This window comes from Psittacula echo, assembly GCF_963264785.1.
Source record: "Psittacula echo genome assembly, chromosome: 5".
In the NCBI taxonomy this organism is placed as follows: Eukaryota; Metazoa; Chordata; class Aves; order Psittaciformes; family Psittacidae; genus Psittacula; species Psittacula echo.
Genome location: NC_137739.1, coordinates 90,205,939 through 90,229,061, shown reverse-complemented (window position 1 = coordinate 90,229,061; position 23,123 = coordinate 90,205,939). Strand labels below are relative to the sequence as shown.

Here is a 23,123-nt window from a genome sequence, read left to right as displayed (position 1 = left end):
GCACCCCAGCATCCTGCGGGCTGGCACACAGAGCCTGCGGAGACCCTCGGGCAGGGGCTTTGGGCATGGCACAGCCCCTCACTGCCTCCCGGAGCTCATTTGCAAAGCAAGGCAGGGAGGGGGGCAACAGGAGAGCCCCGGCCAGGCAGCCCCCTCACAGCCCCCTGCTCGTGAGCGCCTGCAGCCAAGCACTCTGGATCTCACAAGGGTGACATTCCAGGGATCGCTTTGCGCCCATTCCCCCCCTCCTGCCCAGCCTCTGGAGAGACAACTACAGAGCATTCCCCAAAGCCAGACCCTGACAGTCGCTGCCTTCTCATCAAGAGAGGCACTCGCTGACACACCCGGCACTTAAAAACCCAGCAGCCAAGAATAGCTGAGCTGGCTCCGGCCAGGGCAAAGCCAAAGCCTAGAGGCAAAACACACCCCAGCAGCGCCTGCCCTGGGGCAGAAGCACCAGAGCACTTTCCGGGTGGCGAGGGGACCCAGGGACCAACACAGCTATCCAGAAAGCTTCACACCCAAATCCCTCTGCCTTGTCTCATCTCCCAGCTTCCTGCTTGAAGCAGAGGCTTGGTAGTCACCAGAACAACACCCTAAACCTAACCAAGCCCTCCAGAGCTCTTCCCCTGAGAGCAGCCCTAACATGGCACGTCCTTCCAAAACTCCCTGCCCTGCTTCCCAGCGGGATCCAGAGCAAACCCTGTGCCTGGAAAAACAACTCCGAGGGCCCAGGCGCACCCATGCCCAGCCAGAGCTCACCTGCACCCACCGCCGCCAGCGGATGGGGTTCGAGCCTTGTGAGGGCTCCTCACCAGGAGTGCTTCCCTGTCAGCCACAGAGCTCAGCCCCCGGCCCAGGCCAAGCTGGCGGGTGGGGAATGGGACACCACAGGCCAGGGTTTGGCAGGTAAGACACAGGCAGGTGTGGCAGGCAGCACCCGCTACAGCGTGGGGCACCCCCAGCACACAGCCCCCTGCCTGGGGCTGTCCAAGGACCGGCTCCAGCCCTGCTCTGCTCCAGCACATCCTTTACACAAGAGAAATGGCAGCGCTGCTCAAGCAACTGGCCTCGTCCTTCCATGCTGAGGGGCTCCGAGGGGAGCCAGGAGCTGTCTGCCCCTCGAAAGCCATCCACAGCTCTCAGCACCAGACCCTGGCCTCCAGAGAGACAGGAAGCAACAAATTCTGCTCCTGGTTCCAGTTGCCATCATGATGCACTTAGAAAAACTGAAACTCCATCAATAATTCAAGCCTGCAATCGCCTGAGCGCTTGCAGTGCATTACACTTGCTTGCTCTGCACAGGTTCACAGCCCTGCTAATTCACCACAGACTTCTGGTCAGTCTCAATTAGCTAAAAAATAAATGAGGCAGCATCTCTGGCATCGTTCCACCTGCCTAAGCACAGGGTCCAGGCTCACCTATCAGCCCTCAGCCCGCCTGAGGTGGCAAGCACCAACACTAGCCAAGCACAGCGGGTGCTGGGCAGAGAGCCCACGAGCCCCAGCTCATCCCACCTCATCTGCTCCAGTGTTCAGCTCAGGAGAGCACCGCAGGCCTCAGCCACGGGAAGGGGACCCCTGATGGTGGGCAAGAGCTCCCACATCCCTGCATGGGCCATGGCTGTTTCCCTCCCAGCACCCAGAGGCAGGACCATGCCCACCACAAAGCAGCACCCCAGGCAGGCACCCTCCTTCCCCTGTGCAGGGCAGCTTGCTCCAGCTCCTGCCCAAGCCCTGCCAGGCCCCGGCGCTCCCCCGTGTCCTGCCCGAGGCCCTCAGCTGCGCCTCTCCGCGGAAGCAGGTTGTGGAGCACCAGACTTCGGACCGGCGGCGGGTGCGGAGGACAACGGCAGCTCCCGCGGGCGGGTCAGACACCGCCCCGGGCTCCGGCCTGCCCCATCCCAGCACCGGGAGCGGCAGCGGGCAGGGAGCCTGCAGCCGCTCGCCCCCGCCCAGCGCGCCCGACTGGTTGGACCAGCAGCGGATGGCGGCCTCGCCTGCCGCCCCCAGCGCCCGGGCCGCTGGGAACACCGCCCTCCAGAGACGAAAGAGCTGCGGAGGTGCAAGCGGCGACACCGCACCTTGTAAGGGAGCGGGCCCGCAGCCAGCGCGGCGATAAGGAGGCAGAGATAAGGGCAGGGCAGGGCGGGGCGGCTGGGCTGGGGGAAGCAGCGTGCGCATCATCCCCCCAGCATGGGGGACCGAGAAATGAACAAGACCCGTCGGGTCTGCGGGATGGGTCTGGACACAGCCGAGGGTTGTGAAACACAGTGGGCTGATCCCCTGGGGAACGGGTCTGTCCCTGCCCCGCCCGAGGTCACCGGCATGAAGGAGGAGGCAGCAGGAGACAGCAGCATCGTGGGGTCAGAGCCAGACCTCCTCCACCCGCACGCCGGAGGCCCAGTGGACTCCGACCACCCCTGAGCGCAGGCGGGACACGGGACGGGACCAGATCCTCCCCCCAAGGCTGGGCAGCAGAGCTGCCATCCCCTGCACCGGCCGCCGCACTGGCCCCACGGCGAGCGGGACACGGAGCTCCCAGCAGTGCTTGTGGGGCAAAGAGGCTGAGCCCCCCCGGGTAGGAAGGCAGCCGAGCCGCAGGGCTCCAGGTAGAGACTGTGCACTTGCAACCCCCAAACAGGTTGGCCACAGGGCCAGAACTTCCCTGCCAGCAGCATCCCGCTGCCCCAGGACGCCCCAAAACCCCACTCCCGCTGGGAACCACTGCGTGGGTGCCCCCACCCCGGGCCAGCAGCGAGGCCGGGTCCCCGGCACCCAGCCCCGCAGCCCGCACCCCCGGGCCCAGCGCATTCCCATGCCGAGCGCTCTGCAGCACAAAGGCGGCTCTCTGTGCTCGGTGGGAATTCGCAGCTGAGCGCTCGGCAGGGACAAAGGGATTTCAGAGGCACATCCCCAGCCGGCCGCCTGCCTCCCTCCCCCCGGCGTTCCCGTTTCCTGTCACAGTAGCACCAGACCTCGGGGGCGCAGCAGCAAACAAACACCCAGCGCCGGATTCCGGGAACGGGGCCAGAGCATTCCCGGGGCAGGCCACGCTCCGGCAGGCAGCGGGTCCGGCTTCACCCCGGCGGCCCCGCGGGGGCCCAGGTGAGCAGGGGGGATCCAGGGCAGCTCCCCAGGCGCAGCAGCCACCGCGATGGGGACGTGAGGTGTCCCCACGGCCACAGGGCTCTGCTGGCACCCCGGTTGTGCAGGAGGGGATGCAGCCTCTGGGCTCAGCCATGCCAGCACCCTGCCCCGCACCCAGCTCTCCCCAAACCCACGCCAGGCTGAACTTTCCCACTCAGCTGCTCCACTCCCGCAGCAAAAGCAAACATGAGCCGGGCTCTGCACAGATAAGGGCTGTGCCGGTAGGGCCCAGGGAGCAAAGTCCCTTCCATGAAACGGGAGACTGCAGCAGTGGGGGACAAGGGCAGGGCAGATTTGGTGAAGCCACTCTGGCACCGCCCCCCCGTGCTGGCACCCTGTCCAAGGGGCATATTTAGCTCCTCAAGGGCTCATGCCCGTCCCCAGGCAGTGAGGCCACAGCCTGGTGGTCCACATTCCCAGCAGGATTAAGGGAAGCCGTCCTCCCTTGGGCCATAGGCGCAAGCATTCATAGCAGGCGTCCATCCTGCACAGCCCCTCCCAGCAGAACCCGGGATGCAGAGCTGCAGGACTCGGTACCAGCCCAAACAAGCACCTAGATTTGGGTCCCTTTCCCCGGCACAGCCCTCACTGCAGCCTCTATAGCCTTCTTCCCAGGAAAGGCACTTGAGCTCATTTCCTCTCCCAACACCTGCAGCCGTGCTGGGCCCCGGCACCCAGTCCCAACCAGTGCACAGCAGCACTGGACTGGAAGCACAGTGGGAACTGCACCCCTGGGCTCATCCAGAGAGCACCCGGCACCATCCATCCGCCTGCCCTGCAAGGACACTCAAGCCACCAAGGAGCCACGAAGCCCTGGGTGCAGGAGCGACCTGGGGGTAATTGCTGGGGTGCAGCCAGCCAGGCAGGGGCAGCAGCAGCCGGAGCCCCCTGGCACAGCACCCACTGAGGTGACCTCCTCAGGTGCCTGCTCCCTACCAGCGGACAGGCCGGAGCCCTGGCAGGGAAGGAAAAGCCACTGGAGAAGCATAAGGTGAGAGCCAGGGACCAAATCACAGCTGGGGTGGGGCAGGGGCTGCTGCCCCGCAGGGTAACAGCTAAGTCCCAACACGGTGCCTCCAAGTCCCCGCAGTGCCATGGCCATGCACGGTGCACGCACAGGCTGGCACGAGCCAGAGCTCATGAAGAGCAGCAGGGGACAAGCAGGACAGGCCATTGCTCAAGGGCCAGCAGGACTTCACCCTACTCCAGATCCCTGCCCAAACTGCTTGCTGGTGCCACATCTGGCTGCTGCTCCCTGAGAAGTGGCTTCCCAAGCTCCTGCCCGAGCTGAAGGGAAGGAAACCTGCGTTTCCTGGTCAGACAGGAGGTGACATCGTGACTTCCCTTTCCTGTAAGCTTCTAAACACGACGTCCTGCCAAGGGCCTCTCCCCACCACCCCCAGCCCGCACGCAGACACCCTGGAACCAGGCTGGGATCACTGGGGACGGGCACCATGAGCCTGGCTCGAGCCAGGTCAGCACGATGCACCCAGGACACCAGACACCCAGCCCGCTTGCTGGGAGCACCCTGCATCTGGGGAACACACAGGAGGGCTCCTCGTCTGTGCTGGTATCACATTCTTGCCCAGGGCTGGGAGTATCCTATGAGCAGAGGCTGAAAGATGCTGTCTTCCAGCCCCAGGAGGACACGGCTGTGCCCACCATGCCCCAGCTATCTGTAGGGGCACCGACAGCCTACTCCCAGCACATCTGCTCACCAAGGCTGGAAGTGAGCATGCACTGCCCAACCGGCCTCCCCTCACACCCCCCAGCTGCTCATCTGCACAACTCCACCAGCCGAGCAGCACACAAACGCACACCTGAACCACTGCGGTGTTCCCAAGGCTCCCAGAGGCAGGATGGGGGCATTCCTGGGAAGCACAGTCACAAACCCCCTCCTGGACCAAGGCTGCTGCCACAGCTTTGCTCCCCAGGCCGATCCAGCCCCCCTGCCCAGGGCAGCTGCCCTCACTACAGAAGGGGAGTGGAGAAGGGAAGTGCTCTTCCACCCAAAGCAGCTGCTGGAGATGGGCAGAGATGAAGGGGGAGCAGGTTTCATGTGTGCCACCCCCGTGTACTCTAGAGGGGAGCTGCAGGGCCCCGGGAGCTCCCTCCTGCAGGGAAACCAGCGAACAGGAGCAGCAGAGGGGCAGGGCCGGAGCAGGCTCCCCACAACCACGCAGGATCCCTGCCGGAGCCGCCCGCGCTGCCCCTGCTCCCCCTCAGAGCCCGGTGCGCGGCGCTGGGATGACACATCCCGGTGCCCGCACTGGAGCCAGGCAGCGCCGGCAGCACGGCGAGCTCCAACACGCCCCAGGAATGTGCTCCGGCACCGGGCAAGGGCCCTGCCAGCGGCGCGAGCACGGCGCGGCCCACCCGGCGCTTCCCACTCGGAAAAACTCGTCTTTGCAGTTCCACGCGCTCCCCGCCTCCCACCGCTGCTCCCCACGGGCCCGCGGCCCCACTCCAGCGCCTCCCGGGCACGAGGGACCCGGAGCACCGGGGGCAGCAGCCCTGGGGGGTGGGAGCTCTCCTTGGGAAGGCCCAGCCCAGGCACCAGGCGAGACCGGGGCGATGGGAACACACAGGGCTGAGGCCAGCAGCCGCCTTCCTCCCTCCCTCTGGCCCGTGTGGACCCGGCTGCCCAGAGTCTCCTGGGGTGCCCCAGCTCCCACCCCGGACCCTCGCTGCCGGGAGGAGCCCGCAGCCCCAGGCACGCGCTGTCCTACCCAGTGTGGCGAGGGGAGAGCAGCTCCTCCTGCTCCCTGCGGGACGCGGCCCGAGCAGGGCCCCCGCTGCCCCCAGGCTCCCCGTGCCCGCGGCCGGCAGCAGGAAGCCCGTGAACTTTGAGCAGCATTCGCTGGAACTGGGGCCAACGCCCCACAGAGCCGGGGCTGGGATGGAGGAGCAGGAGCAGGTCCTGCCCCTGCTGCCACCAGAGCCACCCAGCCTGGCCTGGTGCAGGGGGGACATCCCCCAGCACCCCTGGAGCTGCACAAGTCTGAGAGGCCCTCCCAGGACAGCAACACCTCGGCCAGGCCAGAGAACCATGGAATGGCTTGGGTTGGAAGGGACCTTAAAGCTCCTCCAGCTCCAACCCCTGCCACGGGCAGGGACCCCTTCCACTGGAGCAGCTTGCTCCAAGCCCCTGTGTCCAACCTGGCCTTGAACACTGCCAGGGATGGGGCAGCCACAGCTTCTCTGGGCACCCTGTGCCAGCGCCTCAGCACCCTCACAGGGAAGAGCTTCTGCCTTATACCTGAATCTTCTAGTTTCAGTTTGAACCCATTCCTCTTCATCCTATCGCTCCAGTCCCTGACAAAGAGCCCCTCTTCAGCATCCTTGTAGCCCTCTTCAGACACTGGAAGCTGCTCTGAGGTCTCTGCGCAGCTTCTCTTCTCCAAGCTGAGGAGCCCCAATGTTCACAACCTAAGAGTACCAGGGAATCTGCTCCTAAGGCTCACATCCCTTCCCCAACTTGCCCAGACCCTTCCCTATCTGTGCTGCAAAGCCAGTGGCCCCTGGCCTGGACAAGCACCCCACCGAGCCTGCTCTGCTGTGTCGTGCAGCCAGCCCGTGCACCCCTGCCCTTATGAGCACCCCAGCGGCACCTCCACAGCCTCAGAGCCACCCCGAGACACCAGGGCTCTGGTGACACAAAAGCAATCCTGCTTCCATCAGCACCAACATGTGGGCAATGAACTGCCAAAATGAGACATCAGCCTGGGCCAGCTCCCCCACCCGCGCTGGCACAAGCACCTTTGCAGTGGGTGCAAGCTCTGCAGCACAAAGTCACTGTGGACCCGCAGGCTGGGGACAAGCTCTGGGGCACGCACTGCTTCAGTCACTGCCTTCCTGCAGGACAGCTCATGTCCCTGGGCAGAGGGATGCAGGGAGCCAAGACTCCTCCCCACCTCAGCCAAGGCCCACACACACCAGGCATCCACTGCAGCCTCCAACCTGCTGCTCTGGGCTGGAAACAGCAGCGGTGGGGGCAGCCCGGTTCAGGGTTCACCCATCCCAGCACCACGCCTGGCACCCCATGCTCCTGAGTCACTGGATTGCCCCACACCCCGCAGCCACCTCCTCTGCCCCTCCGCACCACAGGGGCGGTTTTCCTGTGGGTCACACAAGGAAGCAGCAGCCCCCGCTTCCTCCACGGGAATTAGGGACAGGAACAGCACTGCAGGAGGACAAGGAGCCCACAGCAGGCTGAGCTCACATGGGAACAGAATGGGAATTACTCCCCAGGGCAGGCCCTGTGTGCAGCGAGCGGGGGGACAGGCACCCCTGTGCTGAAGCAGCTCCAGCTCCAGCACTGGCCTTCCCGGATGGAGGGAGGCGGATTAGCAACAAGCACAAGACAGGCAGGAGCCAGACGGACTCATGGCCCTGCTGCGGCTGGGAGTTTCCAGACAAGAACTGGCTCCAAGAACCACTTCCCCCCCAGCAGCCTCCTCGATGACACACAGCAGAGGGGAAGGTTGTGGCCACCTTGGGGAAGTCGAGGACTTCGGTCGAGAGCCGGTAAACCCAGCCCCTTTCCAGCAGCATTCCTGCACTCCGGCCTCCTGCGCCGAGCCCACGTCGCAGGCGGAGCTGCCTGAATCACCAACAGGTTTGGGCTTTGTCACCGCATCAGGCAACACCTGCTGCCTTTTATGGACCAAACCAGCTCCGGGTCCTGCTCCCCTGCCAGCGAGGCCGGGATGGGGAAACAGCCACTCTGCAAAGGGGGGTTTAGAGCCCGGGGAGAGCTCTGCACTGCCCTGCAGACAGCACCGCTCAGCCTGGGACAGGGTCTATCCTTGTCAGCAGTAAATGAGAGACAGTTCTGAGGAGTTGTTGGGAAGAGAAAGCAAGAGATGGAGCCAGCTCTCTCCCCTGATGTCACACACATTGGTAAGCTATTCTGAGAAGACAACAACCTCCCAAGCATGGGCCAATCTAGGCTATTATTTTCTAGGTGTCCTAAAACCACCCCCAGCACAGATACAATGGACCAAGGTCTTATCTCCATGCCAGAGGGTGGAGGAGGGAAGGGATGAGCGGTAACCCAAGGGGAGAGGCACCAGCTGCGGTCTGGGCTGGAGCATCGCCTGACTCCCAGCCCATCCTTAGGGAAGAGATGGCCTCGAGGGCTCCTCAACCACAAGGACTGGGGCCTGACCTCCATGTCGGAAGGGAGGAGGCTTAGCCCAGGCAGCCCCACCACACTCCACTGAAACAGCTTTCATCCTCCCACCCCTCCTAGGAAGGCTCCGCACCAGACTCCAGCCAAGGCTGCACACTGCAGTCCCTCCTGCAGCAGAGTCTGGCCACAGCCTGTCCATGGAAGCACAACACTCCTAAAAACTGCATTTTCTTCTCTAAAGCACACGAGGAACCAGGACAGGCAGGAGACCCTGCTCCAGGGAAGCGCTGGAGCAGCACAGAGCAGGGAGGTCACCCTGGGCAGGACCAGTGACCACCCTGCTCTGACTCTTCCCAGCACCCACAGCCCTACACGGATCTGCCACACACAGCATGTGCAGCCAGCCCTGACCCCACCTACCCCGGGCAGGAGGTCCTCAGAGCACGGAGACCAGGCACGTGCATGGAGGCATCGAGCAGGAGTCGCAAGCACCAAGGGCCTGGTCCCGGCAGCGCAGAGCTTCCCCTGCTCCGTGCAAAGCCCAGGACAAGTCCGTTCTCAATCCCACCCCAAGAACCGGGCAGCAGAGTCCAGAAGCATCTGCACAGCGCAGGGAACAGCAGGACTGCAGTTAGACCCCCACACACCCGTCCACTCACCAGCGACTGGGCAGAAGTCAGCACAGGGCCGGGCGCCATAGCCCTGGTACAGCAACCTTCAGCCCCACCACGGGTTCCCGGCTGGGGAGGGCAGCCCAGGTAACACCCAGCGCCCCTGTCCTGCCGGCGCCATGCAGGGCCCGAGCCTTTGTGGAGAGGAGGCTCCTCCACCCCCCAACCACCGGGGGAAGCTCCCTTGTCCCGGCTCGGAGCCCGCGGGCACAGCGGAACCCCCCGCTCCCATCCCGCGGGCCCGCCCGTGCCTCGCACACGCCGGAATCCCTCAGAGCCCCCCAAGCTCTCACACATTCACCCTCAGCCGAGTCCCTGCGGCGCTGGCGGGAGGAGCGCCCGCGTTGCAGGAGGCGATGCAGCAGAAGGACACCGGCTCCGCACAAAGGGCGCCGGGGGGAGGCCGCTGAGCTGGGGCTGAATGACAGCGCAGCCAGACCCCGGGCCCGGCCCAGCAGAGTCGTGCCTCGCCTGGAAGCCTCTCGCCATCACCTGCTCTCCGCGGCTCCGGCGGGCGGCTCCACCGGGCCGGTTCTGAGCCCCGAGCTCTCTAAGGAGACGTACCCGGGAGGAGGTGGGGGCGCCTGCTCCGCGCACACTCGACCCTCTCCGGGCACTCCAGCCCCTTCCCTGCCAGAACAAAGGCGCGGACAGAGCACACACCGGGAAACGAGCCCGCCCTCGGCCGGGCAGAGGCGACCGCGGGCTGCCGAGACGGGACTACCCCGGGAAGCAGAGCCGGAGCCCGGTGCCGTGCCCAGCAGAGACCCGCGGCGAAGCCGAGAGCTGACCCCCGCACAAAGGGAGCGGGGTGGGGGCCCTCCGGTGCCGGCCGCGGGAAGCTGGCACACGGGCTGCCTTTGTTCCGGGCAGGGCGGGCGGCAGAGGCGGGCCGGCACCGGGCGGGGAGCGCGGCGGCCGCCCGGCCCAGCTGCCTTTGTGTCGCCCCTCTCGGGCTAGGTCCCGCCAGCGCCCCCGCCAGGGCCGGGCACCACCGCTCCGCTCCGGCCGGCCCTTGGGGCGCGGCCCCGCCCGGCTCCCGGCCCCCCGGCGGCGACGGGACTCGAGGGGCCCGGCACCGATCGGGCCCGGAGGGAGAACGCGGCCGTGCCCCGGCCCCCCCGGGAAGGAGCGGGGTGGGCGAGGGCAGACCCGGCCCCCTCCTGCCGCGGGGGCGTGGGGCTCCTGACCGGCGCCGGCTCCGGCTTCCCTCCCCCGTCCCCGGGCAGCGGCGCGGCCACGACAGCGGGACTTACCGTGGCCGTGCTCCGGTGGTGGTGAGGGCGGTCCCGCCCCGCGGCGGCGGCGCGGCCTGGCCCGCGGGGGTCCGCGGCGGTAGCGGAGCGCGGCGCTCGGCGGGGTTCGCGGCGGGTGCGGGCGGTGGCGGCGCCGCGCGGGGCCGATGCCAGCGCGGGCGGAGGGGTCGGGTCGGGCCGCGCCGCGCCGCTCCCGCACCTAAAATGGAAGTTGCTCCGGCGGGGCGGGGCCGAGGCTCCGCCCCCTGACGTCAGCGCGCTCCGCGGCCCCGACCCGCCAATGGCGGCCGCGCTGAGGGCGGGAGGGGGCAGCGCCCGAGCGGGGCTGGGGGGGGGTCTGTCCGCGGTGCGGTCCGGCCCCCGCGGGGTCCGCTCTCGGCGGGGTTCCGCTCGCGGTGCGCGCTCCCCGGGCAGGGGCTTCCCTGCAGGCCCAGGGCCCGCCCCCGGGATCCTGCCCCGGGAGGGGTCCCAGCCCGCTGCCCGGCCCGTGCCGCTGGAGCAGCGCAGCCGCGTGACGTCGCCCAGGGCTGCAGACCCACCGGGAGGTCACCGCTCCGGCTCCGGGAGCCGCTGTGGTTGGAGCTCGTTCCGGGGGATCACCACGAGCCCCCACCAGCGCTTGACACCGGGAGCTCCTTCTCGAAGGGCTCCGTCCCCGCACCCCCACCGCTGCGTCCCTCGGGCTCTTTCACCCGAGCCGTGGGCGCGGGACGCTCCGTGGCGGGAGGAGGCGATGCCGGGGGTGTGGGCTGTGACCTGCAGGCCCCGCCGCGGGCAACGCGGCCCGTGCTGGAGGCCCCTCGCGCGGGCCGAGCCGCGTGGCCGGCGCCAGCACCGGCAGCACGGGTCAGGGCTGGCTGGGCTGGGGGCTGAGGTCCCGGCGCCTCTCGCAGCAGATGGGGAAGGAGCCGCCGGTGCGGCTCAGGAGAAGGATTCGGCCACAGCACCGAATCACGGGGGTAGAGCCCAGGGCAGGGAATCGAAACGTGAGGTTTAATAAATGCACTGATCCAGGCAGGGAGCTGTGCCTGCAGCACCAGCAACGCTCTGAGAGGCTGCAGCCTCCGTCCCAGGGATGCTGCTGCTGCTGCTCCATGCTGCGGGGCCAGAGTCGAGGGACTTTCCCTTCCTTGGGACTGGAGGAAGTCCTGAGGAGCCGGCCCCTTCCTGCCTGTGCCCCTCACCTGGGAGAAGTTCAAATCCCAGTCCCCTGCCAGTGGCTGTAGCCCTGAGCTGGTGAGATTCAGGCACTGGGGTAATCCTGCGGGCCCCTGATGGCCAAGCCGTCAGTGAGACAAGAGAATAAGAGGTGGGAAAGGTTCTGGGTGGGGGACAGGTGATGCTTGGGGTAATCATGTTGCTAGTGAGGTGAGGAGGAGGTGGGGAAGAGGCGACAGCAGCCTGTGAATGCCTGAAGGAGGTGACCGGTCCCTGGCCAGCGCCTGCTACCTGTGGCAAAAAACCCACAAGAAGTGGGACCCATGCACATGAAGGGCACCCTCAAGGAGATGATGGGGGCCTGGGACCCCAAAATCCTCCCTGATCTGTAAACCAGCTCATTCAGGCTGAGGGCTGCAGAGGACAGGGAGAGCTGGCCTCTGCTCCTTGAGGGAGGGCTTCTCCATCCCACAGCAGGGAACCAATTCATCGCAGTGCCCCCCCATCCTCACGGTCACCCAAAAGTCAGGTCCCTCTCGGCCCTGTGCCCTTATTGAGAACCACTCCCGGAGCACACAACCCTCAGCTTCCCTCCTCTGCTCTTCACCCACATGAGGAGGAAGGCGGCTGCATCCCCTGAGCCCTGGGGACAAGGAGGGAGAAGAGTCCTGGCCTGGCAGTTCCAGGGGTTTGTGACCCCTCCAAAGGGACAGCTTCAGGGAAGCAGCAGCAGTGATACCCTGTCCCTCCCCGTCCCTGCACCCCAGCACTGCCTGCCCTGGCACAACCCCTGCCAGGGTGATTGGACATCAGCTCCCACAAACCAGCGGCCAGCACGGCTGGAACCAGCACAGAGCAGTGCTGGTGCGGAGAAACCACCATGGGGCGGCCCCACATCGGCTCACAAAGAATTTCTTTAAAGTACTTAAAGGCTAAACACTGTGTGAGAACACGCCTCTGCGGGCTCCGAGCTGGAGCTGGAGCCAGGCCTCTTTGAAGCTGGGCACGCGCCTCCTGTCCTCAGGGCTGCAGGATGGTGCTGGACAGGGTCCATCAGCTCCAGCTCCTGGTTCAGCCCTGCCCCAGTAGCCCCCAGAGCACCCAGCAAGGTATGCTTACCTGTGCTTACCTTCGAAACAGGCTGAGCCCTGACCCTCTGGTGTCTACTCCCCCAGCAGCTGGTCCAGCTCGTTTCAATCTGAGTCCCGTGGCAGAGCATCTGTCCCACAGCTTCCTGGGAAGAGGAGGAGATGTGGGACTGGCATGGGAAAAATGTGCCCTCTCACAGGAATTGTGTCACAACATCTCGCACATCCCCCTTCACCCTGCAGTGCTGCTGCTGCTGTACCCAGCTGTGGCACCCATGGGACACGGATGCCACTGGAGCAGAGCCACAAGAGCAGAGCCACCGGGACAGAGCAAGACTGTTTACAGCAGAGCTCGATGCTCTCTGGTGAACAGGGCAGGAGGAAGGGGAGGCTGCAGCCTCAGGCCCGTCACAGGGGTGGCTGCATTGTTCTAAATCAGGATAACGAGGCGCTTCCGCAGCCCCTTTCCTATGGGAATCCCAACAGGTTGTTGTCTTCCCCCTGTACAAGGGGAAGTGCGGCACCAGGGGATGGAACAACTCATGTCAGACAGCAGTGGGGAGAGAGGAGGGGAGCCTGGGCTGTGGAGCCTCCCAGCCCTCACTGCAGGCACAGGGCAGTAAAGCAAGTCCACAGCCCACCCTGACCGCCTCCTGGAGCAGCTCCACATCTCCTGCCTCCATCCGCCTTCAGAGCCTTTCCCAGCCACAGGCTCCTGCCTCCATCCTTCCCTTCTGTGGCAGCAAAGCACAAGGTACCTCCCAAGAATGGGAAAGAGGCAGCTCCTGCCCTGCCATGGAGCAACAAAAGCGAAAGGGGACATTGCTGGGAGACCATCACAGCTGCAAGTGAGACCCAAGGTGAGAATTTCCTTTCTCTTACAGAAATCAGCTCAGGATCCATAGATTTGAGGGCTCAGGAGGCACAGGGAAGATATGACTTGTCCTGTGGGGAGGCCTCTTGCTACCAACTGCAGAGGCAGCCCGGAAAACCAGCGCACTTCCAGCCTGAGATCCCTTCCCCTCCCCAGAGAATCCCACCAGGAGATAAACCCTGCCTGACATTCCTGGTCACTGAGTCACCCAGGGCTGTGTCCAGCCACCAGCCAAGGACAAAGCACAGCCTGAGCCTCGGGTCACCAGCTCCAAGCACCTGGGGGTGAACTGAAAGAATGAGCGTTACACAGCAGCAGGAGCCACGGGCACGTCCTCAGCCCTCAAACCCTGGCTGCAAACACGGGCCCTGGTGTGTAAAGAGAGGGTCAGCGGCACAAAAGGTGACTCTCTCCCACGACACACTGGGCTGCCCATGGATGGCTGCAGGCTGTAGGGCCACCTCTGCAGGACTTCGGGATCCACAGTGGGCCCACAAGGCAGAGGAGTATCTGCCATGTTCCACCTGACAAGCACTTCCCATAGGCTGGGAGGTGGCATGGTGAGGGTGCCTCTGCCCTTCCAGTGACCTGTTTTGCACAGGGCGAGTGTAACCAATGCCTCTGGAGCAGAGTCCTCACCCCTCCTGTCATCTGCCAGCTTGAGAGCCCACAGGCCCTCCAGACCCCTGTGATCCAAGGAGGTGGCTGCAGCAACTGGCGCTCTGCTCCTCCTGCAGACAGGAGCTGCCGCTAGCCCTGAGCATGTCCAAAGACAGGGACAGACCTGGATCACTCACCCTTTTATCACCCCTGCCTCTGGGGTGGCCATGGGAGAGGAAAGAGAACACAAAGGGGAGGAAGAGTTCAACCGTGCTTTGGCATCCTCCCCGGGATGGACAAGCAAATGTGGCTCCTTCCTCCACAGCTGGAGCAAGGTGAGCACCTTGGCCTCTGCTGCCAGCCCCTCCTGCTGTCCGGTGCTCAGCCCTTTGCAGCAGGGCTGGGCAGGCACTGGGCACCTCAGCCTGGGCTGGAGGGAATGGCTGCTCCTCCCAGCTTCACTTCTGATCCCCACTCAAGATATTAACTCCCCGTTCCCTCCCCTGCTATGGCTGAGGCTCCACATGAAGTGTTCTGCAGCAGTGGGGGAGCCCGGATGCTAGCCATGTCCTAGAGCCAGTTGTGACTCTTCTGCGGGGAGGTCTCTGCAGCTGAAGGTGCTTCCCAGGAATGGGACCACAGGGACGAGGCAGGATGGACGTGGACCTGCAGGTGGGTCACCAGACTGGGGACAGATTCAGGCTCTGTGCAGGCAGGGTACTTGTTCAGTGTCTGATACATCCGCTTCTGAGGAGCTTGAGCTTTCCAAGTGGCGGTTTGTCATTCCAGAAGATGGAGGGGCTGGGGGAGGAAATAGCTCCATTCTTCTTCTATTTTTATGAGCATATGATAGCACTTCGATACCAAATTACTGATTTTGCTGTATCCTTTGGTATTTACAGCTGGGCTCCAAGCCACCTGAGGTCAGTGGAAAGGCTGCCACTAACCTCAGCAGCTGCTGGCCCAGACCCATCATCGGGCTCGCTTCTTTCTCGGTTTGCATCCATTTTGCACACAGAAAAACAAGAGGAAAAAGAAAGAAACACCAAGAAAAGCACCCTCAGACATTAAACGGGTGAAAATCCATCTGTGACACACGGAAACTTCAGGGGCTGAGACCATGTTCGAGCACTTTGTAGGTTCAAGATCCACGGTGTCAGTGAACACTGCTGTCCTGCTGCAGCTCCTGAGACATCCGCTCATGCTGGTTGTTTGCAGGACCAGCCGATATCCGCAGGCAATTGGGATTGCTGGAATTGTTGTCCCTGTGCACGGAGTGACTGATGCAGATGGTTCCACAATGGCTGCTTTGTACCATGACAGAACATTATCAAGCCAAGCGGGCAGCACCGTCTGCACGAGGGACAGCTCCTGGAGCACAGGCCCTGCTCCGGGGCAGGGCCGCGGACACACGGCTTCACACCCACGAGGCCGCGGTCAAACACCAAAGCACAGCTCGGGCGGGCTCCGAGCCCGGGAGCCCCGCGCTGCGCTGATAGGGGAGGCGCTCACCGGTGCCCGGGCCGGGAGCAGCGGAGCTCTGCCCCGCACCACGGTTCGGCTGCCCCTTGCTCCCCACGCACCCGGCCCAGGGCTGCGTTTAGCGAAGCCCCCAGGGGAAGGCCACGGGGAAGTTCCGGCCGCGGGCCTGGCGGCAGCGCTGCAAGCTCCGAGCCGGGGAAGCCCCGCGCCCGCACAGCCATGGCTCCGCCCCGCCTCGCTCAGCCCTTCCCGCCTCAGACCCGCCGCGCCGCCATTGGCCGGCGGGGCGCGACGGGCGGGCGGGGTGAGCCAATGGCGACGGCTGTTGCTGGGCGAGGCTGCGGGCGCGAGGCACGTGGGTGCTGTGAGGAGGAGGAGGAGGGGTCGCGGCCACGTCCACCCGGTTCTGGTCCCGGTCCCGGTCGCGGCCCTGGTCGCAGAGGCAGCTCCCACCCCTGCCAGCAGGTACGCGGCGGGACGCGCCCGCCCGGCGCGGGCTGGGGGGGTTCCTGTGTCCTGCGGCCGCGTCTCAGGCCGGAGCCTGGGCCTGGGCTCCAAACCCGCCCGGTCTGACCCCAAACCGGGCGCGTCCGGCGCCCTCTGGTGGCCGAGCGGAGCCTTGGGCGCTGCGCGGGGGATGCACCCCGCACCCCGCTCCTGCACCGGCCCCGCAGCCCAGTCCCAGGCCTTCGGGCAGGTCCGAGCAGGGGAGGCGGGTGCTGATCTCTGTGTCCATCTCCGCAGGGCACCCATGGGCTCTCCGTCAGCTGCCCCGAGGCTGCTCTACCGCAGCACCCGCCTGCTCCGCACGGCCTTCCAGCAGCTCCACCAGCAGCAGCAGCGCGCCGATGTCTTCTGTGACGTGGTCCTGCAGGCCGAAGGTGAGCGGACAGCACAGCCCATGGAGGCACTGTGGTCTTTGGGGTACTGCAGGCAGGGTCCTGGCAACCCCCCCAGAAGGATCAGGGAGAGCAGGGTGGGCTGCAGGGCAGTGACAGCCGCTGTTCCTTCACAGGCGAGGCGGTGGTGGCCCATTGCTGCGTCCTCTCCGTCTGCAGCCCCTTCTTCATGGAGCAGCTGGGCCGGGAGCTGCCCCCCCGGGGCGGCAGGGTGGTGCTGGAGCTGGGGGGGCTGAAGATCGGGGCGCTGCGCAAGCTGGTGCGTTTCTTCTACACCGCCGAGCTGGAGGCCACATGGGAGGAGGTGCAGGAGGTGCTGGTGGCTGCGCGCCGCCTCCAGGTCACCGAGCTCGAGTCGCTGCAGCTCCAGGGGGGACGCCTGGTGAGGCCAGGACCCCAGCGGCAGCTCAACCGCTCCTGCCTGCGCCCCACCTGGCACTGCTCCCCCCTGGCGGCAGGCAGCAGCGCTGAGCCTGGTGGTACAGATACGCCGCGCGGGAGCACCAGTGTCTCCTCACGGGAGAGTGCTGATGCACCCCCCCTGCACTCTCCAGAGCCCATGCACCGCAGCCCCGTGCAACGGGTGAAGCTGCGGAAGGTGAAGAGTGGGGGGTGCTGGGAGGTGGTGCAGGAGAGGCAGCCCCCCAGCACCGTGGCCACGGGCAATGGGGGGGTGATGGACCCGCAGCCCACCCTGGGTGCTGGTGCAGTGGGGCAGGCGGGCAGTTGCTGCACATGGGTGGCTTGCAGGAAGCAGTGCCAGGGGTGTGCTGCACCCCAGCAGGGCTGCAGGCTGGTGCCACTGGAGGACCCCACAGGTGACCCCGAGGAGGAAGAGGTGGATGTGGGGATGCTGGAGCTGTGCCTGCCCCCCAGCACTGTGTGCGTTTGGCCCTGCCCCTCATCCGAGTCTGATGAGGAGGTGGATGTTCTCACCTAGGGGGGCAGCTCTGCCCCTGCTGTTGCCCTCACCTCTGGCCTTATGGTGCTGAAATAAAGTGTCAGAGCTGGCAGAGCAGTTGTGGGGTTTTATTGGAGAATGAGAAGGGGAAAAGGGATGCAAGAGGATGAAGCAGGATATAGGGGGAAAAAGAGGGGATGCAGAGGAGAAAAGAGGGTAGGCAGGGGGATGCGGGGGAAGCTGGGGGGTCCAGCAGTGGCTGCTCATGGCAGAGCTGCAGCATCGGAGACAGGACTGGGGCTGGCAGTTGCCCCCCACTTGGTCTTGCCTCTTCATGGACGCTCCACCATGGGTGCTGGTCCCAGCTTGGCTGTGGGGAGAGAGTGCTCAGTGTGTGATCCTCGTTCCCATCCCTGTGCTGTCCTGTCCCTGTGCTCACTCACCCAGCCGCCATCTTTATGCCAAGCTGCTTTTCAGGGCTTCCACCACGTCCTCTGGTTGGGGGAACTTCAGCTTGCGGGGGGGCCCCTTCCCAATGCCACTCCACAGCTCCACGGCTGGGGGAGTGAAGGTACAGGTCAGGGGTTCCGAGAACCACCCCCCCGCCGCCCCCCTGTTCCCGGCACTCACTGCTGCCATCCTCCTTCACCAGGGACACCTCGAAGCTGTTTCTCCGCGGCTGCCGGGGATTGATGTCCACGGCGAGGTGTGCCATGGCCCCGCGCAGGGCCGCGCTCACTGCCGCCGCGTTGCGCCCGAACACACGTCAGCTCTTGCTGGGGAGACACGGGGGTCAGCACCCGGGAGGGCACACACGTACCCTCCCCCGCGGCCCGGCTCACCAGTGCTCGATGACGACGCGGGGACCGGTGCCCCCCGGGCTGCCCTCGCCCTGGCCGCGCCCCCGCTTTCGCGGGGCATCCGCCTGCTCCGGTGCCTCGGCCGCCGCCGGCTGCTGGGCCCCGCGCTTCCTCCCGCGGGGAGCCATCCTAGGGAAAGGGCGGCTCCATGGGGCCGGGTAACGGGGGGACCCGGGGAGCCTTCCACGGGAGGTGGGGGAGCCCAGGATCCCGGCGATGGGGGGTGCAGGGGCCCACCGCTAGGGTAGAGGGGGATCGCCACCGGGACCCTGACACGGGAGGCAGAGAGGGGATCCCCAGTAACCCCGGCCCTGTGTGAGGATGGGAAGGGGGGTCCCAAGGACCCCGCTTTGGGGGAGAGGGCGGGAAGGAGGGCCCCAGGGCTGCCGCCGCGAGAACGGGGTAGGTGCGGGCGGGAGAGGTCCCAGGACCTGGGGGGGGGTGGGGGGGCGGGAAAGGGTTCCGGGAGCGGAAGGGGGATCCCGGGTCCCGCGGCGGCCCCACCGTCTCCTACCTGCCGCGCCGCACTGATCACGTGCCGGGGCCGCGGGCACCGCGCCGGCCTGTGCCACTCGGCCGAACCCCCTCGGGAGGGAGGGAATCGCGAGGGGGCGGTCGGGGCCGAACGGAGCCCCGCGGGTCCGGGAACCGGGCCTCGGACCCCTTCCCCCACCCGGCCCACGCCTCCGCAGGAGCCCTTCGCCCTTCCCGCCTCAGCGGCGGCTGGCGGCGGGCGGAACCTCGGTGCCCAACCTCCCCCCCCCCGCAGGTTCAGTGGTTCCGTCCGCGCTCCCGCCGCTCCCCCTCCCGCCGTGCAGCCTGCGCCGCAGCGCCAACCAATCAGAGCGCGACGTGCTAGCGGCGGCCGCGCCCCCGCGGCAGGCCCCGCCCCCCGAGCGCAGGCACGGACACGGGCACGGGCATGGGCATCGGCACGAACCGTTTATTGTCAGCGATGAGACGCGCGTTAACGGGGCAGGGTCTGTCCCGCGGCCCCGCTGCTGGGCCCTGCTCGCCCAGGGTCCACTCGGGAGCTCCCTTCACGGCGAGTGGCAGCAGGCCCAGCCCCGAGGCTGGTGCTACCAGGGTGACATGAGGAGGCGATGGGTGACAGCACAGTGCAGCCTCTACTTGTCTTTTTTGGCCTCACCATCGGGGTGCCCGGTGGGTGCCTGCCCCCCGGGGAGCTCCTCCTCCCGCGGCTTCGCCTGCTTCTTGGCCTTCTGGTAGAGCTCATTGAGGTTGAACTCCCGGATCACGTTCTCCTGTGGCCAAGAGGCGGCGCTGGCACCCCCAGGAACTCCCTGCCCTCCCAAGGGCTGCCAAGCCCTATCCTGTCCCAGAGCTGAGGGCCTGAGGCACATCCCACCCACCTCAGAGAAGGTCCAGGACACGGCCCGGCCCTTCTTGTCTATCTGTGGCCGGCGCATGGTCTCTGTCCCGCCCTGGAAGAGGATGAGGGTGGGCAGCTGCTTGGTGAGGGGCGAGGTGCTGACCTTGTACCTGCGGCAGGGAGAAGCTGACACTGACCCCCGGGCAGCTGCGGAGTTCCCGGGGACTCTGCCCCAGCACCAGCCCTGCTGCCCATACCTGGTGCTGACGTCCGTGTACCGGCCGACATCCACCTTCCCGAAGTGCAGCCCTGAGCAGTTGTACCTGGGGAGGATTGGGACACGCGGCTGTGAGTGCCCTGTGAGCGTCATGAGAGCCCTGGCCCCACCACTCGCTGGGGCCCTGCAGGCATCACGCACTTAAGAGAGAGGTCGGCAAAGATGGGAGCGAATGACTGGCACTCGCTGGACCAGTTGGCAAAGAACTCGACGATCCAGGTCACCCGCTTGTCCCGGTCCAGCTCCTCCTACCACAGGGACATGGGGCTCAGTGTAGGTGGGCAGGCAGAGCCCACTGCACCATGGGGAGGGGATACTCACATCTATGGTCTTGTCACTGAAATACTTGATGTACTCGGGGCCCATGTAGAGTGGGGGCTTGCAGGTCATCAGGAACACTGCAACGACAGACCCCTGAGCCCCCCACAGTGCCTGGAAGGGCCAGGCAGGGTTTGGGATGAGGTTCCTCCCTCCCCAGAACAGCCTGGGGAGCCAAGGCAGAGCAAGCCGTGGGTCAGGTACTTCCCTTCCCCATCAAGATGCTTCCTGAGCCCCCCCTTGCCCACGGGCTCCTGACACCTGCAGCCTTCCCCTGCATTGAAAGGCACAAGCCAACCCCGCAGCAAGAGGGAGCTCCAGCTCTTCCAGCCGTGTGGTGCGGAAGACAAGCAGGAACAGTGGGTGCTGAGGGCCTGGGGGCACCACTGCTGCCTCCATGCTATGGGACACCCCCAGCAGGTCTCACCGATGCAGAGTGTGAGGTAGAGCAGACCCATTCGGATGTCGAGGCGGAAGAAGAGGATGGCGTTTGCTACCTTGCTGAACATGAAAATATTTCCAATGTGCTGCTCCACTGTGACTGGGAAAGAGAGAGAGGAATAGACGATGGGGCCAGATCCCACCAGGAGCTGGGGAGGTTGGGAGTGGGGACCAGATGTGGTCCTCCAGAACTCAACCAGCCCCGCCCCCCCCCGGCACAGGCCCCGGCTCACTGGAGCGTCGGTTCTTCATCATGACGATGGCGCTGAGGAACATAAGGATCTCCACCTCGCGCTGGGACAAGAGAGACGCCGTGAGCGGGAGGCGCCCTCGGGCCGCTACGGCCGCAGAGCCCGGGAGTGGCCGCCCCCAGCCACAGGCGAGCAGCTCCCGCCCCGCATGGCACAGAGACGGGGCCCCGCTGGCCCCGCGGCGCTGCCCGCTCCCTGCCTCCCCTGGAGCCGGGGCTGCCCCTGCACCGACGAGCACTGCTCCCCCCCGCACCAGGGCCGGGGCATCTCTATGGGGCTGCTCGCTCCCAGCCAGCGGGCCGGGCCGGGCCGCGCCGCCTCACCCAGTCGAAGTCGCAGGGGTTCCCATCCTCGCGCTGCGAGGGCAGCCCGCGGCAGACCGGCGGCACCTTGCGCACGAGCAGGAAGGCGGCGGCGAGCAGCGCGGACAGCGGGTAGTACGGGCGGGCGAGCCAGCGGCATAGCGCGGGCACGGCCGACAGCAGCGCCAGCAAAGGCGCCACCACCGCCATCTTGCCCGGCCCGACGGCCAATGGCGAACCGCGCCGCCGCGCTACCCGTACGCCGGCATACCAGTGAGGAAGGAAGAGAGGAGAGACCAATCACAAGGCTCGGACTGAGTGTCTCTTAGCAACCGGGGCGGTGGGCGGGGCCTGAGCGGAGCTCTGCCAATCGCGGCGAGGCGGAGCGGCCCCGCGCGGGGCACGCCGGGAACATGGAGAACTTCTCGGCGCTGTTCGGCGGGGCCGAGCCGCCGCCCGGCGCCGCCGCCGCCGCGCTGGGCTTCGGGCCGGCCAAAGCGCCTGGCGCCGGGGCCGCGCAGCCCCCCGCTGCCGCTGCGCCGCCGCCGGGCGAGGACGCGGCCCGCAAGGCCGCCGCCGGCCCCTTCTACCTGCTGCGGGAGCTGCCAGGTGCGGGGCGGGACCGCGGGGCGGGGGCGAGCGCTGCGCTCGGCCAATTGGAGTGGCGGGACTAGAGTGCGGCGGTGACTGGCTGCGCAACGGGCCAATGAGGGGACAGGGTGGTGGAGGGGGGTGGTACAAACGGACCAATCGGCGTGAAGGGGGCGGGACCGAGCGGCTCTGCCAGGGTGGGGAAGTGGGGCCTTGGGGGGGGCCGCGGTCCCGGGGCCGGGCCGGGCCGGGGAGGCAGCACGTTCCCCATCCCTTTCCGCGGCACCGGCGCAGGCACGACGGAGCTGACGGGCAGCACGAACCTGATCACGCACTACAACCTGGAGCACGCCTACAACAAGTTCTGCGGCAAGAAGGTGAAAGAGAAGCTCAGCAACTTCCTGCCCGACCTGCCCGGCATGATCGACCTGCCCGGCTCGCACGACAACAGCAGCCTCCGCTCCCTCATCGAGAAGCCCCCGATCTGCGGCAGCTCCTTCACCCCCCTCACCAGCACCATGCTCACGGGGTTCCGCCTCCACGCCGGTCCGGTGAGCGTGGGGCCCGGAGCCGGGGGGGGGCCGCTGGGGCCGGAGGGGCCCATCCTGGCCTGGCCTAACCCACCCCGTCTGTCCCGCAGCTGCCCGAGCAGTGCCGGCTCATGCACATCCAGCCACCCAAGAAGAAGAACAAGCACAAGCACAAGCAGAGCCGCACGCAGGATCCCGTCCCCCCAGGTACGGGGCTGCGGCCACAGCCGCCCCTTCCCTCTTGCATCAGACCTGGGGCATCCGCTCACCCCCATCTTGTTCCTCCAGAAACCCCCTCAGACTCCGACCACAAGAAGAAGAAGAAGAAAAAAGAGGAGGACCCTGAGCGGAAGAGGAAGAAGAAAGAGAAGAAGAAAAAGAAGGTGGGGGGGGAGCCGGGGCTGGGTCCCCCTGTGGCCGCTGCAGGGGCCGTTCCCTGGGCCGCCGCTATGGAGCAGGAGGTCTCACGGGCCCGTGTCTGTCCTTCCTCCACAGAACCGGCACAGCCCGGAGCACCCGGGCGTGGGCAGCTCCCAGGCCAGCGGAAGCCTGCGGTGAGGCCACGGAGCCCTGGCCGCCAGGAACGGCTCCAGCTGAGCTGGGAGGACTCGTCCCTCCCGCAGCGCTCGGGGCGGCCTGACCCCCCTGGCAGAGAGGACACCCCCAGCCCGCGGAACCAGGGGACACAGACTCTGCTGGTGCTGGGGCTGCGGCCTCGGCCTTTTATACCCAAAGAACCCAGGGCATTGGGGCCTCTCTTTTTTAGTCACCTTTTAATTAAAGTGTCTGCTCTGAGGGGCTGGTGGCCGTGGCTGCTGCAACCCTCGGCTGTCAGGGCGGGGCGAGGAGCCGAGACCCGGGAGCCCAGGGGCTGTGTGGGATCGGCACTACCCCTGCACAAGGATCGTGGCTGAGCCCTTGCCCCAGCTCTGAGCCAGTCTCCTGCTCAAGCAGGGGCAAGGGGGGCTCCTACCTTGGCTTTGGCAGCCACTCTGCACTGAGGGGCTC

At 66.2% G+C, this 23,123-nt stretch overlaps 4 protein-coding genes across 11 annotated transcripts in view; 1 reads left to right on the top strand and 3 right to left on the bottom strand.

The window, feature by feature from the left end:
* CTNND1 (catenin delta 1) overlaps positions 1 to 10,374 on the bottom strand; it is a gene marked incomplete at its 3' end in the record, with an annotated part of 28,440 nt that extends 18,066 nt beyond the window's left edge. For all 4 annotated transcript variants that reach the window (XM_080619131.1, XM_080619132.1, XM_080619129.1 and 1 more), the window contains exon 1: positions 10,211 to 10,374. The remainder of the gene's footprint in view (positions 1 to 10,210) is intronic.
* Positions 10,375 to 17,351: 6,977 nt separating this feature from the next.
* Positions 17,352 to 18,769, bottom strand: SELENOH (selenoprotein H). Of its 2 annotated transcripts, XM_080619537.1 has the most exons (5): positions 18,587 to 18,769; positions 18,055 to 18,201; positions 17,843 to 17,988; positions 17,656 to 17,769; positions 17,352 to 17,582 (listed from the first exon to the last, which is right to left on the bottom strand). In XM_080619537.1, the coding sequence occupies exons 2-4, from the start codon at positions 18,198 to 18,200 to the stop codon at positions 17,669 to 17,671; spliced, it is 393 nt and encodes a 130-aa protein (XP_080475663.1). In that variant the 5' UTR covers position 18,201; positions 18,587 to 18,769; the 3' UTR covers positions 17,352 to 17,582; positions 17,656 to 17,668. The 2 variants fall into 2 exon arrangements, with proteins under 2 accessions (XP_080475663.1, XP_080475664.1); XM_080619538.1 differs by lacking the exon at positions 18,587 to 18,769 and having other exon boundaries at positions 18,055 to 18,221.
* A 153-nt stretch (positions 18,770 to 18,922) lies between these two features.
* Positions 18,923 to 21,221, bottom strand: TMX2 (thioredoxin related transmembrane protein 2). Of its 4 annotated transcripts, XM_080619468.1 has the most exons (8): positions 21,016 to 21,221; positions 20,675 to 20,735; positions 20,428 to 20,541; positions 20,004 to 20,080; positions 19,824 to 19,930; positions 19,663 to 19,728; positions 19,446 to 19,575; positions 18,923 to 19,337 (listed from the first exon to the last, which is right to left on the bottom strand). In XM_080619468.1, the coding sequence occupies exons 1-8, from the start codon at positions 21,202 to 21,204 to the stop codon at positions 19,200 to 19,202; spliced, it is 882 nt and encodes a 293-aa protein (XP_080475594.1). In that variant the 5' UTR covers positions 21,205 to 21,221; the 3' UTR covers positions 18,923 to 19,199. The 4 variants fall into 4 exon arrangements, with proteins under 4 accessions (XP_080475594.1, XP_080475593.1, XP_080475592.1 ...); XM_080619467.1 differs by having other exon boundaries at positions 19,446 to 19,728; XM_080619466.1 differs by having other exon boundaries at positions 18,923 to 19,575.
* Positions 21,222 to 21,392: 171 nt separating this feature from the next.
* MED19 (mediator complex subunit 19) lies at positions 21,393 to 22,910 on the top strand. Its single transcript, XM_080617541.1, has 5 exons — positions 21,393 to 21,603; positions 21,880 to 22,136; positions 22,226 to 22,322; positions 22,404 to 22,498; positions 22,611 to 22,910. The coding sequence occupies exons 1-5, from the start codon at positions 21,408 to 21,410 to the stop codon at positions 22,671 to 22,673; spliced, it is 708 nt and encodes a 235-aa protein (XP_080473667.1). The 5' UTR covers positions 21,393 to 21,407; the 3' UTR covers positions 22,674 to 22,910.
* Positions 22,911 to 23,123: the final 213 nt, after the last annotated feature.